Genomic DNA, 13,545 nt, shown 5'->3' with positions numbered 1-13,545 from the left:
CGTTCAATTAATTTCAGCGTTTAGCAGTGACCAATCAGCACGATTACGCGTGCATAAATAGATTTTTTATCGATTCCCGCGGCAACGTCGAGTACGTCCTAACTATATAACATAAATCGTTATACCGACGCGACGTATCTGTCTAACCCGAGTTATCTGCTGGTATCATGCGTGTAAAAATGATTATTATTCTTGAAGATTACGAGTCTTTGTAGACAAGACGATAATAGAGCTAATGTATAGTGACTAACGTAGTTTGGGTAGCAGATATAGTATAGTAGCTGTATAAATCTCTCGTGCGATTGCAACTGATTAGTCGTGACTTTGTCATTGTTTTACGCGCTTATCTCTCGAGGCGTCTCACTCTGGAGGCGGTATATATCACACGCACACGTGCGATAAGCAAATTTAAAAGTGTTGTGTGCATGCAATCTTGACCTACTACACTTCGAGATGCCTATCAGTTGGCTCGGGATGTTTCGCACTAGTTATACTTTGTTTGGCTGGTTTAAGTCTGCGTATTTCAATCTCGAATTTCAATAGGCTTTGTATATAACTGTATAACGAGACAAATTTATGGTTTTATACGCCCGAAAGAGAAATCCTGTCATTCATGATGTAGGATGTGAAAACAGCTCTATAAATCATCTCTCCGACTGGAGATTTTCAAAAATGACATATCTTCTTATTTAGAATCAGCAAACGCTATTTCAGGAATCCCAAAACGAGAAATCATCACTGACATTAGTATAAGGAAAAAGTCCGAGAAAAAGCTGACATTTACGACTACTCGATTCAGAGATAAAAATTTTTGATTATCATTGGGCTTGCAATGTCAGCAACAAAACGCTGTAAGCGTGTCAGTGCATAAGGCAACAATAATTATATTATTCTAAAAAAACAAAAAAACAAAAAAAAATAGTAAACTCAGAATCATCTCAATGCTAAAAACCACCTGTGTTGCACCTCCACAAGCCAACGAACCCGCCCCTGCATACCCGCAACAGGTGTCAACCCCGACGCCAATCCGGTTGCATATCCGCAGGGGCCGTCGCATCGAGACCTTGCTTGCAACACAACATGCGCGCGTCTCTTCATCATCTTCTCCGTAAGGTCAGTGTCGGGGATCCCCACGCGAGAGTTTGACCGACTAGTGACGCACGGAATAACAACACTCACTCGAGAGAGACAAAGGGATAATTTGCGTCGGTGGAATTGTAGGAAGAGACAGACACGCGACGAAAGAGAGAGAGAACGAGGAAAAAGAGCCGCTTTTGTGCTTATACTTGTTTAACACACTTTTTTTGTATTCTTTGCCAGTTTTTTCGAATGCAGATTTCAAACTTTTCACCGAATTCGGTGGAAATGAAAGCTCGGAGCTCGAACTCGTTTCCCGCACAACGCTGTGAAAACCGGTAGAAAGCGAGTGGAAACTATTAAGAGTATTTTTCGAAGCTACTCGGTAAAATCAAACGATCCCAGCCCTTACACCCGGTTCTATAATGCGGTATAAAAAAACGAATCGAAAAGCAGTAGATATACACAGCAAGACCACTTCCAAGGTAAAAATCTTCATAGGACCAACTGTCGTATCTACAGGTATCAGTTCCTCGACCCATCCAAGAAAGTGAAAACGAGCAAAGCGTGAATCCGCGCGCCAAGGTCCCCGTGATACGACGCGCGTCTCTCTCTCTCTCTCTCTCTCTCTATCTCTCTCGATCGATCGATCGCGGCGGCATACGTATATATACGTATATATATCCACTAAGCGCCGCCTCGTCCTTCTCCGAGGAACTAAAAGGAGAGGGACTCATTATGCGACGACGAAGCAGGTGATGCACTTGGCGATGAGGCAGTTCGCGACGTCCAGTCGCGGAAATCAGACTTATTAAGTATCCGCGGTAAAAAAAGAGGATCTTCCTCGTTTTTTTTTTCCTCGATTGTGCCTACCTATTACAGAGGTGGTGTATCGATGAGTTGGCGATGCCACCGAGAAGGTGTCTGCTGCTGGTGATTTTTGGGATAGCCGATTTTCTCCTGATCGTTGCCGCCGATTTGCCCATAGGTAAGTCGTCCACGAGAGATTCGATCTTGGATTTTCCGAAGTGAACTTGGGATGCGAGACTGCGTGTGAATATGTGTGTGTGTGTGTGTGTGTGTAGGAGTTACCGGTGCGAGAGCTTTGTTTTGGTCGCGGGTATCGCGTGCTACCAGATGCGAGGCTACTGGTGTTCTTTGTGCGGCTGTTTTATGTATGGTGCTGTGAGTTTGTTATTGAACAAGAATGTGAGTTTCTTAATGTTGCGTGAATTGAGGAACGAGAACGATGTATATAGGTGTACGGGTGAAATAACAGAAATATGCAGTCAACAACTTTACAAATTTTTTTTCGTGTCGTTCATATAGCCCGATTAATTTTAGGCACATTCATGCTGGATAAGTTGTGCTATAAATGCGAAAACTAAAAGAAATCGTATCCATGGTAATATAAGGAAAAGAATTTTTTTACAATTGTTGCTTTCTTCCAAGCTAAATCGTCTTGTTCATCTGAGCTCTAAAGTAACTTACACCCACAATATTCATTATAAATCCAAGAACGTACTTTCTTTACGAGATTACGTTCACAGATACTTGGACACCTGTTGGCGAAGCTTCGAAGCTCACCTATTCACACGAGATCCATGTAAAATGAGATTGGACGTTTTTTTACATTCGTTAATAATAAATCGTCTCACATTCCCATTTTGCATAGGGGTAATCAAAAGTAAAAATACTCACAGATCAAGCTTAAAATACTCCCATAAGCCACCTCGCAAAGTTAAAAATCCGACGACCTCATTAAAAACAAATTAACCGATCTCACCGTAACCGAATCCGTAAACCAACGCAAAGCGCGCGTCTCCCGCATTCCAAACCGCGCGTCCTGATCACTAAATCCCACGTGATAATTTTACCAAGCACCTCTCGATCACCCAAAAAAAAATCTAAAATCCAGTTACAAATCGTCTCGCGTATACACCCGCAAAAGCACACACAAATCCCAAGCGCTGCAGTGAGGCCTTGTGCGTTTGTTCAGTTGTCCGGAAGGCGATAAGCCACGCGCGCGTATAATACGCGTACACACGTTCCGTTCGAGCGGAATATTAGAAACAAAAAATCTCGTCGACGGAAAAGAGTAGTGGAGGGGGGAACGACCGGAGGCTCGATCCGCAGATATAGGAGCCAGAGTCGAGAAAAAAAAAGAGGAGTCGAGAGCGAGCCCGCGACGTCGCGGCTTTTTTTCATTTTTTTGCGGGTGTCTGTGCGAATAAATACACGAGATGATCGCGACGATGAAGCTCGTGGTGATGGTGATGCTCCTGGGGATGCTGGACGGGGCGACGGTGAAAGCTCAGCTGAGCGAAGGTAAGGGAGCGTGAGAGGATGTAGAATGATTAATTTGTTCACACGTGGTATTTAAATTTTTTACTTAGTTTCACTTGTTATTCGCGGTTCTTTATATTTATTTTGAGTAGATTAGGTTTGACGGCGATAAATTTGATTAAAATTTGTAAACTGAAGATTATTTTTGAAATTAATTAAGGGGGCACACCACCTTTGAAATTAAAATCAAAATTTTTCATTAAAAATGTATAAATACTTATATAAATGAACCAAATTTTTATTACTATTCTTAGACATATTAACCTTTATTTTGATGGTTTTAGACCTTCTATATACCTCTATAATACCTACGTATAGTAGTCCATAATTCACTTACCGTAAGATTCCAAAGGAACGAATGGCCCAAATGAGCTCTAAGGATATTGTTTAAAAGTACATTAGTAATGGTATGAATGAGGGGATTTGGTTTAAATTTCATAGAAAAAGTTTTATAAGCATATTACTGATATTTTTATCAATTTTTGATTAATTTTAACATGACTATCATGTAACTTTTTTTCTATGAAATTTAAACCAAATCCCCTCATTCATACCATAACTAATGTACTTTTAAACAATATCCTAGAGTTTGAGCTCATTTGGGCCATTCGTTCCTTTGGAATCTTACGGTAAGTGAATTATGGACTCCCTACTATACGTAGGTATTATAGAGGTATATAGAAGGTCTAAAACCATCAAAATAAAGGTAAATATGTCTAAGAATAGTAATAAAAATTTGGTTCATTTATATAAGTATTTATACATTTTTAATGAAAAATTTTAATTTTAATTTCAAAGGTGGTGTGGCCCCTTAACGCGAATGGTTTTATACAATAAAAATCGAATGACGACAAGTGCTGTTGGCTTAGCGTGTATAAATCAAACGGCCATGTGTTTACTCGGTTGTGTTCGCGCGTCTGGAATATATCATTTGAAAGACAGCACGTAAATGTAGCGTCGATGTACACTGATATTCCGCTGCTATTGTTGACGACTTTCTCGTACTCGGGAAAACCTGAATTAAAATCGTGTTCATACTGAAAATCCCAATTACGTTCGCAGCTGATCCTTTTATTTTGAATCGTGTATTCGTTGCAGTTAAGAGTTTCACAGATCTTCAAAAATGCTCGATAAAATGTAGTTCAGTATACACTTTATTCAATATTATTCGAAACCATTGCGTAAAACTATAATTAACGAGAATCTATATAGTTATCATCGCTGTACTTCCTTTGAAAGCCACTAATTAAATTGCCTTAGTGTAATAGTTATCAAAAATCGGAAATTGTATAAGGAAATACTAAAACAATGTTATAATCCCCAACACCGGAAAATATGCTTCTATACCGCCAGTTTGAACCAAAGGCAATAAAAAATTTGGAGATATTCCTACAAAAAAAAAACAAATAATCTATTTGCCAACTCACATTAATAATATCCCCGAGTTCTGAACAACGACACCTGGAAATTTTTTGACATTCCGTACAGTCTTATCATCTCCGTCAAATTCGTCACACCTGTGCCATTCTAGTTTTGGCTCCGCAAACAAACTTAAACTCACGCCAGTTTTCATCAATAATATTACGGTTAAATAATTAATTCTCATCCGCAGGTAGCGTATGCAGCCTAGCAAGTGAAGGCGGCATCTGCCGTTTAGTAGACCGTTGCCAACCGGTCTACAACGATCTTCTCGCGGGAAAACGACCGGAATACGTCTGCGGATTCCAGGACGGTATACCGATCGTCTGCTGCCCAGATGGCGGTCCACCGTTGGCCTTGACCACGACCTTGGGTCCTATCTGGGGAACCACCAGACCTGTTACCACCACTACGAGAAGGACCACGACCACCACTAGGAGATCGGTTACCACTCCTACCAGGAATCCGCTCATCAATGCAAGGCCTGCACGACGAAGTGAGTGTTTATTTTCCTCAACCGAATGTAACAACAAATCTGACAATCTCGGTGATCCACTTTCGCGGAAGTTTGTTGGATGTTTCCCGGAAAAAGTGCCATCTAAAAACCTGATAATAGTCGTATAAAAAAAAATCGTTAATCTGTAGGTAAGCATCGCAAATTGTAAAAGCTCGCGAAATTTTGAGGATACTTTCGCGAATTGGGGAACTTTCGGGACTATATAACGCATGAAATTAAGTCGACGACCCTAGAAGTGTCCAAAGCTCCGAAACGTCTTGAACCTGTGATTTTCGCGATGGATTTAAAAACTACTTTTTTCATCGTATCGGTGTTGGCAGGTATGTTTTGTTATTTTGATAAAAAGTATTAGCTAATAGTTTTGAATTTTCTTCGAGGAATAATAATTTGGTGAGTCATGGGTTGCAATCCGTGATTCTGCATATAAATTAGAAAATGAAAAGTTAATGTACACAATGTAGTGAACGTGTCGTCGCACATAATATGTTATTTCTTCACTAATGATATTCCCTTCGAGTTTTCTTCAAACAATAGTCGAAATTTTGAATATCGCTTAGTAATTATGTAAAGTCATACACATCACGATGAAATTAACGTATGCGCATGCATTCGCGCGTCGCCAAAAAAATTCATTTAAATGTATTTTAATTACTTTCAACAGTCACTCCGACATATTTGAAATCTCGTTACGAAAATGATTTACAAGCACAAGCGCAAATAAATCTTATTAATAACTACAAGTATAATATAATTGATTTACTACTCGTTTAAACAAGTGTGTAATTATAGGTAAAGTATAAGAAAAGCCTACGTCAGAGTTGAACTCGACTAACGGAGCTTTTCTCGGTATGGGAACTTACTTGTTTAACGTTAAGCCTTTGTCTATGTGTGTATTCGTACAAAACGGTAAACTAACACATTTCGAAACTTCTGACTATAAATAAATCTACCTGAGAACCTTGGACGTATCTTCCTATAGTTTTAGCATATGAAATCCATATCATCCTTATCAATTACTACAATATTTTTTCCTCGTTAACTCGTATATTCTTTTCCTTATTATTCGCGCGAGTCCTATATGCGGGCTCGGATAGCTTAAATTTGTAATATTCCAATTGCATTGTATTGGGATGAATTTCTACCATCGAACGCCATGCAAATCAATCCTTACAGATTCCTAAATTAAATACAGATTGCAGTTGCTTAACGCTGATGAAGAAAATTAAAGAATAATATCACAACTGTTCAAACAGGACAAATTTTAATCAAATTATATTTATACTAATCAGTTTTTGAGTATTTATAGAATTCATTCCTATAACCACTGCCCTATATACGTCTGATGGATTGTATCAACAAATAATAATTCATGAATTAGCACATTTTTAAGGTTTCTCATACTTGTAAAAAAGTACTTGAATAGTATAAATTAAGTAAATGGCTAAGCCTCTATACCGAAACCTGCAAAACATTGTTTACTATGCTAATCCGCTCACTGCTTCAATCAAAAAAACCCTTAGTACAACAAATATTATAAAGTAACAAAAAGTTACCCAACAATACTAAACATGCAAAAATATTGTTTTTTTCTTTCAAATCAGTGTGCGCCGAATACGCAAAGGAAGTATACGCATTGGTGGAACCACCAGTACTGGCTGGCGGTGACCAGCAGCTGGTGAACGTCTCGCTCTGCGCCATCAAGTCCAAGAAACTGATCGTCGGAGGTACCAAAGCCGACCCCAAGGAATTCCCACACATGGCCAGCATCGGTTACATCAGCGGCTCGCAGATCCTCTGGAACTGCGGTGGTACCCTCATATCCGACAGATACGTCCTTACCGCGGCTCACTGCACCGTCTCCACCGACTGGTTGGTTTCGACTGAAACTTTGTTAATAACGTTTCTTTGAAAAAAGTTCGAATATTCCAATTAACCAAATCGATATAAAAATCTTTCAGGGGTAACGCGGAATGGGTTCGCGTGGGTGACCTGAACCTTCGCAGCAACAGCGACGACGCTCAGCCGCAGGACCGTCGTATCGCCCAGAGGATCCGTCATCCCAACTACAGGCGACCGGCTCAATACAACGATATCGCTTTGCTGAGGCTCCAAAGCCCAGTGACGTTCAACGCCTACGTAAGACCAGCCTGTCTGTCGATCCAGCCAAATGCACCGGCTGGTACCAAGGCTGTGGCCGCCGGTTGGGGTGTCGTCGATTGGTGTGAGTTGATTGTTTTTTAATTTTCTGCAGCTTTCGATTCATCGTTGCGTCAAGTGTGGCGATTACTTTCGATTTAACTCGGATGACGTTTATTTTTTTTTTAAACTTTTCCACCGACATCGTCGATGTATAACGCAGACTGATTTTTGTGTTTGCTTATAATTCGAATATCGTCTTATCGTCGGATCTCGCGTAAATGGCGAGAAGCTTATGAAAAGAAATCTCGCGACTTTTTCTCGATTCGCTCGACAGTGTGGAAAAGCTAAGTCAACAGTATTTGTTTACTTCACTAACTCGGTAATTCCTTGCAATATTTAGACCTGATTCCGATTGCGACGTATATTTCGAGTTTTTAAATTATTCAGTTTGTCATGATTTTTATGGCTTTTTTTTCTTTTAGTCGATGAAGAAGGATCTGACAATCTTCTGAAGGTCACACTACCAGTGGTGTCGTATTCGACATGTCAACAGGCATACGCCAACGACGGGAACAGACTGCCCAATGGCATCAACGACCAAACTCAACTTTGCGCTGGTCAGGAGGGCAAAGACACCTGCCAAGTGAGTCGACCGAACCGATACAATATTTAACAAAACAAATTTGAAATAAAACTAATGACAATTTCACCATCTCCTCAGGGTGACAGTGGCGGCCCGCTGGTGGTCTACAGCGAGAACGAAGAGTGTATGTACGACATTATCGGAGTGACGAGCTTTGGAAAGCTCTGCGGAAGCGTCGCGCCTGGAGTTTACTCTAGAGTCTATGCCTACTTGGCCTGGATTGAGAGCATCGTTTGGCCAAACTTAGGTTAAGGAATATCTCTGATCTCTTGGAATGTCAGTTGATTCATAGCGCAATATAGATGAAAAAAAAAATCGATTGAACGAATAATAAATTATTTTGGACAAGATGAATCGACTGGCTTAGACCCGTTTTAATTTTGAATCACGAATTGTATCAGTTACACGTTTGACTAAGTATTGAAATTACGAGCGTTTCTCATTATTTAAAATAAAACTTAACTTTATCTCATTACTCATTCTTATACAGTTCAGTATAGAACCTAATATCTTCATTCTACCGTACGTGTATTTTCTTTAGTTTTTAAGTTTTATACAAGACACAAAATACACTATAATGAACATGAAAAAGTTGTAGCAAGTTATTATCAAACTATACCCATGACATGAATTTAAATTATCTCAAACTGAGAATGTTTGCACTTGATGGAGGAAAACGTTGGACAAGCCTTGGTAGAATATAAAAGAACAATTTATTTTCGTTACTTTTGTTTCCATTCATTTGACTTGATTAAACGCATATAATCTTACAAACGTTGTGAATATTAATATAAAAAAAATTAAATTAGGGGATATTAGCCAAATAATCTTTAACGTTCGAAGGGTCTAGCCTTCGAAAGCCGTTCGCATCACAAATACCAACTTCAATGTTGTCAGCTGTCATCTGACCTTCGAAACCCTCCTTTAAAGTCAGAATGGCAGTGTGAACGGCGTCGTCGAGCTCGAGATCTTCACTGTAACGCTTTTCCAAGAAAGTTTTGCCGTTAATGAAGTTCTTGCCCATAGCAGTTGCTTTCCAAGCAAAGTAGGCACCGGATGGATCACACTGGAACAGATAGGGCTTGCCCTTGTCCCATCCGCAAATCAACAGCGAGACACCAAAAGGTCTTACACCACTGTAACAGAAGAAATGAAAAATTACAAGAGATGTCACGTGTGTTTGTGTCGTAACTAAATTCAAATTACATTAATAATAGAAAAAAATCACTTACCCAGACTGAGTGTACTCCTGCATCAGCATAGCAACACGCTGTACAAGTTGGGCAGTGGGAATTGGCTCTTTGTAGACCAAGTAATATTGCTGGGCCATTTTACGTGCCTGCTTGACTAACAGCCTGTAATCGGGACCCATTCCACTGTACACCATACCGATGTATTTGGTGATCATCTCAACTTTAGAAACACTGTGTTCATCGTATAAGATTGATTTGTGCTTGTTCTCTGTTGCAAGTACGACGCCATTTGAAGCTTTGATTCCTACACTAGGAGCACCTGCTGCTACTGCTGCCAAGGCATATTCAATTTGCACCAGCTTTCCCGAAGGACTAGAAAAATATATTATATATGAAAAATTGTAAGTGTTGTGTACCTCAAAGTAATAATAAATCTTTTTTTTAATGAATTGAAAGGGGAATCCACTATTTTTATTGCAAATATATACGAATAAAAGTATTGAATTTGTATAAAGTTAGTAATATTGAGTCACTGAATCAAAGTTATTTGTGAGAATTTGATCAAACTATAATAAACATTAAATTCAATGTAATATTGGGCTGAATTATAATTTCATCTAACACTGATTCTGTCGCTTTCTTTACATATCCAGAAGCAGGTTACATACAAAGCATAACAAAAAGTACAGAAATTAGTTTTGAAAAAAACGGAGCTGCAACTCGATCAATAATTCTACTACTTAGTTAAATACAAAACAATAAATAACAACAAAAGTTTAATACTATATGCAAAAGTGTTTGTCATTCTGCGTTTGAGGTTATGGAAGTTAAAAATTGTTGACGCTACCGCGTATGAAATGCACAAAAGCCAAAAATCAATCAACAACAAAACTTGCCGAAAAATAAGAAAAATTTAGTTACCTGAATGTCGTAAGGGAAAAGCTATAACGTTCCGAAGCCATGACCAAGTACTTTTGAAAATCCTCACGGCATAAAAGCAAACACGGCCCTCGGCTTCTGGAGTTTTTTCCGGCGGCCGTCTGTGGCTCTCGCGTCTGACGAGAGCTGCGCTGTGCAATTATAATTCGCGACCAATACCTACGCGAATTACGAATGGCTTCAAACCGACGGATTATTTTACTATTTTTTTTTTATTTTTGTTTTGTTGAAATTGAATTAGTACTGAAAAATTTAGTGCTGCGTGTTTATGTTGTCAGAAAAACTCTTTGATTGGAGTAAAAACAAATGCACATCCGTAGTAAAGTTACACTATACCTTTTATAATTGAAAGTACATAAGTATACCTATAGTTGATTCTATTATAATGTATTTTGGAATACTTAATAGGATAATAATTTTTTGTAAGGAAACGTCGAATAAATCTTGCGTTAAGATGTGTAACATACGAAGATGTTTATTCGCTGAAATAAATGTACAATTATGTATATAAAAAATATGTATAATTCGAGCGTTATTCGTCGGAAACGCTTGATTTAGCGTCGTCTTTAGCGTCTTTATCCTCTTTAGCATCATCCTTTTGATCTCTACTTTCGTCTCGCACTCCATACGCTCCAACTTGAAGATTCGCTAGCCATTCGAGCATACTGCAAGTGCTTAATTAAAGAAAATATTATAATTATAGTCTTCGGCAGTTATAGCGTGAGCGGCCGAAGCAACAGGCCGAAATCACATTATAAAGGATACGGTTTTTCTTTCAACTCCGTGTCGAAAACATGTTTTAAAATAAAATTCTTCTCAAATTCTGCAATTTCTTGATCACACTCAGCCCAATCTAGTGTGTCATGCATTCCATCACTTCCATACCTTTTATTATAATAATCGTAGTGAACCTGCAACAATTATTTTTAAAATAGTAATAAATTATTTTTATGATTTTGTTTTATACAAGCGATTTTTCAAAATTACAATATTTAACATCAGTCCTAAACTTGGAGCTATGGTAATGTCATATTTAGCTTGTTCAAACACCGTTTTTTCAAATTCCTCTCTTGGTACAATATTCCTTATGACTCCTATAACCATAGCTACCATTTTTCTAATTTGATGTAACATAAAACTTTGTCCTTTGACTTTTAGAGTGATAAATTCCATGTTATTTACAAGAAATGGCTCCTCTGCAATGAAACTCATAATGTAACGTTTTGCTCTTGGGTCCAATGGTAATCTGCCATACAAACGAATACAAAGGTATGATAAAATTTGTAGCGTGACAATAAAATAGCTTGATTTTACTTTGAATTACTACTTACACTTTTGATGTGAAATTGTGAAAATTATGAGTTCCCTCAAGAACCTTTAACAACTCAGTCAACTTTTCCTTTCTCTCTTGAGGTAGCCTGTATTCATGAAAAGGTTTTCCATCAATAGTGGAAAGTTGCTCCATCCTCTTTTCAACATCATTATACTCAGACATTTCTTGAAATAGTTCTAAATTTTCTGGTGCCAATGCAAATGTAGGCATAGTGTATGAATACGTTCTGGCATCACATTGTGATTTACTATTAAAGCCTTTTGTAACACGTTTTATTGCAAACACCCGAATATCTTCTGGTAGGGTTTCATTTATACTGTCTTTAGAAGGATCTTCGGCTAAAAAAATTCATTTGTGTTTTGTATTTATTTCAAATAGAATTAAGTAAAACCATGATATTTGAAATATATAATACTATCTTACGTAGTTTAAGGGAAACAACTTGTCTAACAGCAGACACTCCTTTATCAGTTCGTGCTGCTCTCTGAAAGTTAATATTTTGAATTGTCTCAAAAGCTTCTGAAGTTATTAGATCGGCCTTTAACATCGCTTTTATTAACTCTTCTTCAATCGTGTTAAAACCAGGATTCCTTTGCATCCCATAATAATTTTTACCGCAGTAACCCAGCATCATTGCATAGTTTTTCCTTTTTATCCTTATGAATGGCTGTGGTTCTATTTTCTGTTTCTTTGCTTCGATCTCTGCATCGTTATCCAGAGGTCTTTTTTCACCCTGGCTTGTCTCAATTTCTTTGTTCTCTGTCATTGTACTTGCCTGAGTAACTAATGTCCTAGTATATTTACTACCTGCATGTAAATTAAAAAGTTTATCGTTTTAATTGATTTATCAACATAGAAGATTTCATTGATCTATGAATATTTCAAACTTTAATGTAATAATGCCATTTAAGAAAAAAGGGTCACTTAATTTATATAATTTGAAAATAAAAACGTATCTACACATGTTTCTCAGAGGTTATACAAGTATAATTCAACAATGCTACTTACAAAAAGAACAAAAACTACTCAAAAGTTCTTGTGTTCGAATTGAACGCAACATTTATTTCCTTTTTATTTACATATAACTAAACTTATGTCATTAATGTTATTGCTACAGATTGATTTGTAGCAATAAGGCAAAACACACGGATGGACAGACGTGCGTGTTTTTCATCTTTCTCACACGCGTTGACGCGTGTATAAACATTGCCGACGAATCTGCCTAACCTAACTGACAATTTATCGACAATCGATATTTCTCTGGGAAGCATCGCAAATATTTGGCGGTAAATTATGAAATTTGAATATGAGAACAACAAACAGAACAAACTAATATGCATTAAAAAATCATCATACATTCTACAACTATGAAACATCACAAGTGTTTTAAATATTAACACGAATCGGCAATTTCAATGAAACTGCGCAAAATAATATAACGTAATATTTTGTTGATCCGATTAAATTTTGAAAAACTAATTAAAAAATTAAATTGCAAACTTGATTACGCAGCAATTTATTTATAAATTAATGTGTAGAGCGGAAGTGATCTATGATTGGACCATACGCCCAATGCAGCGAAATATAGAATACATAGAAATGCAGCGAATTAAGACTTCTGACATATAGATATGCAAAATAATGTATTTTGTGGTTAGCTCAGTTCCAATTTTCGGCGCTTCGTAAGGCCCCATTTAATTTATACGTAAGTATTTGACGCTAGTGGGCCCTTAACAATAATTTCTCCAAGTCCATATTAAATCTTATAGGGACAAAATAGTTCGAACAGTCGCCACAAGCATTTCTCGGACAACTTCCATAAGAACGCGTGTTAAAACGACATTAGCGCCACCCATCTCCGCTCTTCTTCTTCTTCTCTATTTATTGTCCATGGGTCCTATCTTGGACCCCGATACGCCACTATTCATGTGTAATTTTT

At 37.8% G+C, this 13,545-nt stretch overlaps 3 protein-coding genes across 4 annotated transcripts; 1 reads left to right on the top strand and 2 right to left on the bottom strand.

The window, feature by feature from the left end:
• Positions 1-1,775: 1,775 nt before the first annotated feature.
• Positions 1,776-8,725, top strand: SP142 (serine protease 142). 2 transcript variants are annotated; one of them, NM_001172590.1, is given in 6 exon segments: positions 1,776-2,065; positions 5,036-5,338; positions 6,961-7,228; positions 7,318-7,580; positions 7,981-8,141; positions 8,220-8,725. In NM_001172590.1, coding segments are annotated over 6 exon segments (1,251 nt in total). In that variant the 5' UTR covers positions 1,776-1,983; the 3' UTR covers positions 8,394-8,725.
• Positions 8,726-8,835: 110 nt separating this feature from the next.
• Positions 8,836-10,589, bottom strand: LOC100115262 (proteasome subunit alpha type-2). Its single transcript, XM_001608206.6, has 3 exons — positions 10,256-10,589; positions 9,374-9,706; positions 8,836-9,277 (listed from the first exon to the last, which is right to left on the bottom strand). Exons 1-3 carry the CDS (start codon positions 10,294-10,296, stop codon positions 8,947-8,949), a joined length of 705 nt encoding a protein of 234 aa, XP_001608256.1. The 5' UTR covers positions 10,297-10,589; the 3' UTR covers positions 8,836-8,946.
• A 133-nt stretch (positions 10,590-10,722) lies between these two features.
• Positions 10,723-12,815, bottom strand: LOC100115296 (tRNA pseudouridine synthase A). The gene is made up of 6 exons (XM_001608207.6): positions 12,615-12,815; positions 12,030-12,413; positions 11,605-11,944; positions 11,261-11,519; positions 11,039-11,184; positions 10,723-10,938 (listed from the first exon to the last, which is right to left on the bottom strand). Exons 1-6 carry the CDS (start codon positions 12,664-12,666, stop codon positions 10,806-10,808), a joined length of 1,314 nt encoding a protein of 437 aa, XP_001608257.1. The 5' UTR covers positions 12,667-12,815; the 3' UTR covers positions 10,723-10,805.
• Between the last annotated feature and the right edge of the window lie 730 nt (positions 12,816-13,545).

The sequence above is a fragment of the Nasonia vitripennis genome, chromosome 5, assembly GCF_009193385.2.
Source record: "Nasonia vitripennis strain AsymCx chromosome 5, Nvit_psr_1.1, whole genome shotgun sequence".
Lineage (NCBI taxonomy): Eukaryota > Metazoa > Arthropoda > Insecta > Hymenoptera > Pteromalidae > Nasonia > Nasonia vitripennis.
Note: the sequence above shows the minus strand (reverse complement) of the source record. Positions and strands in the feature narration are given on the sequence as shown.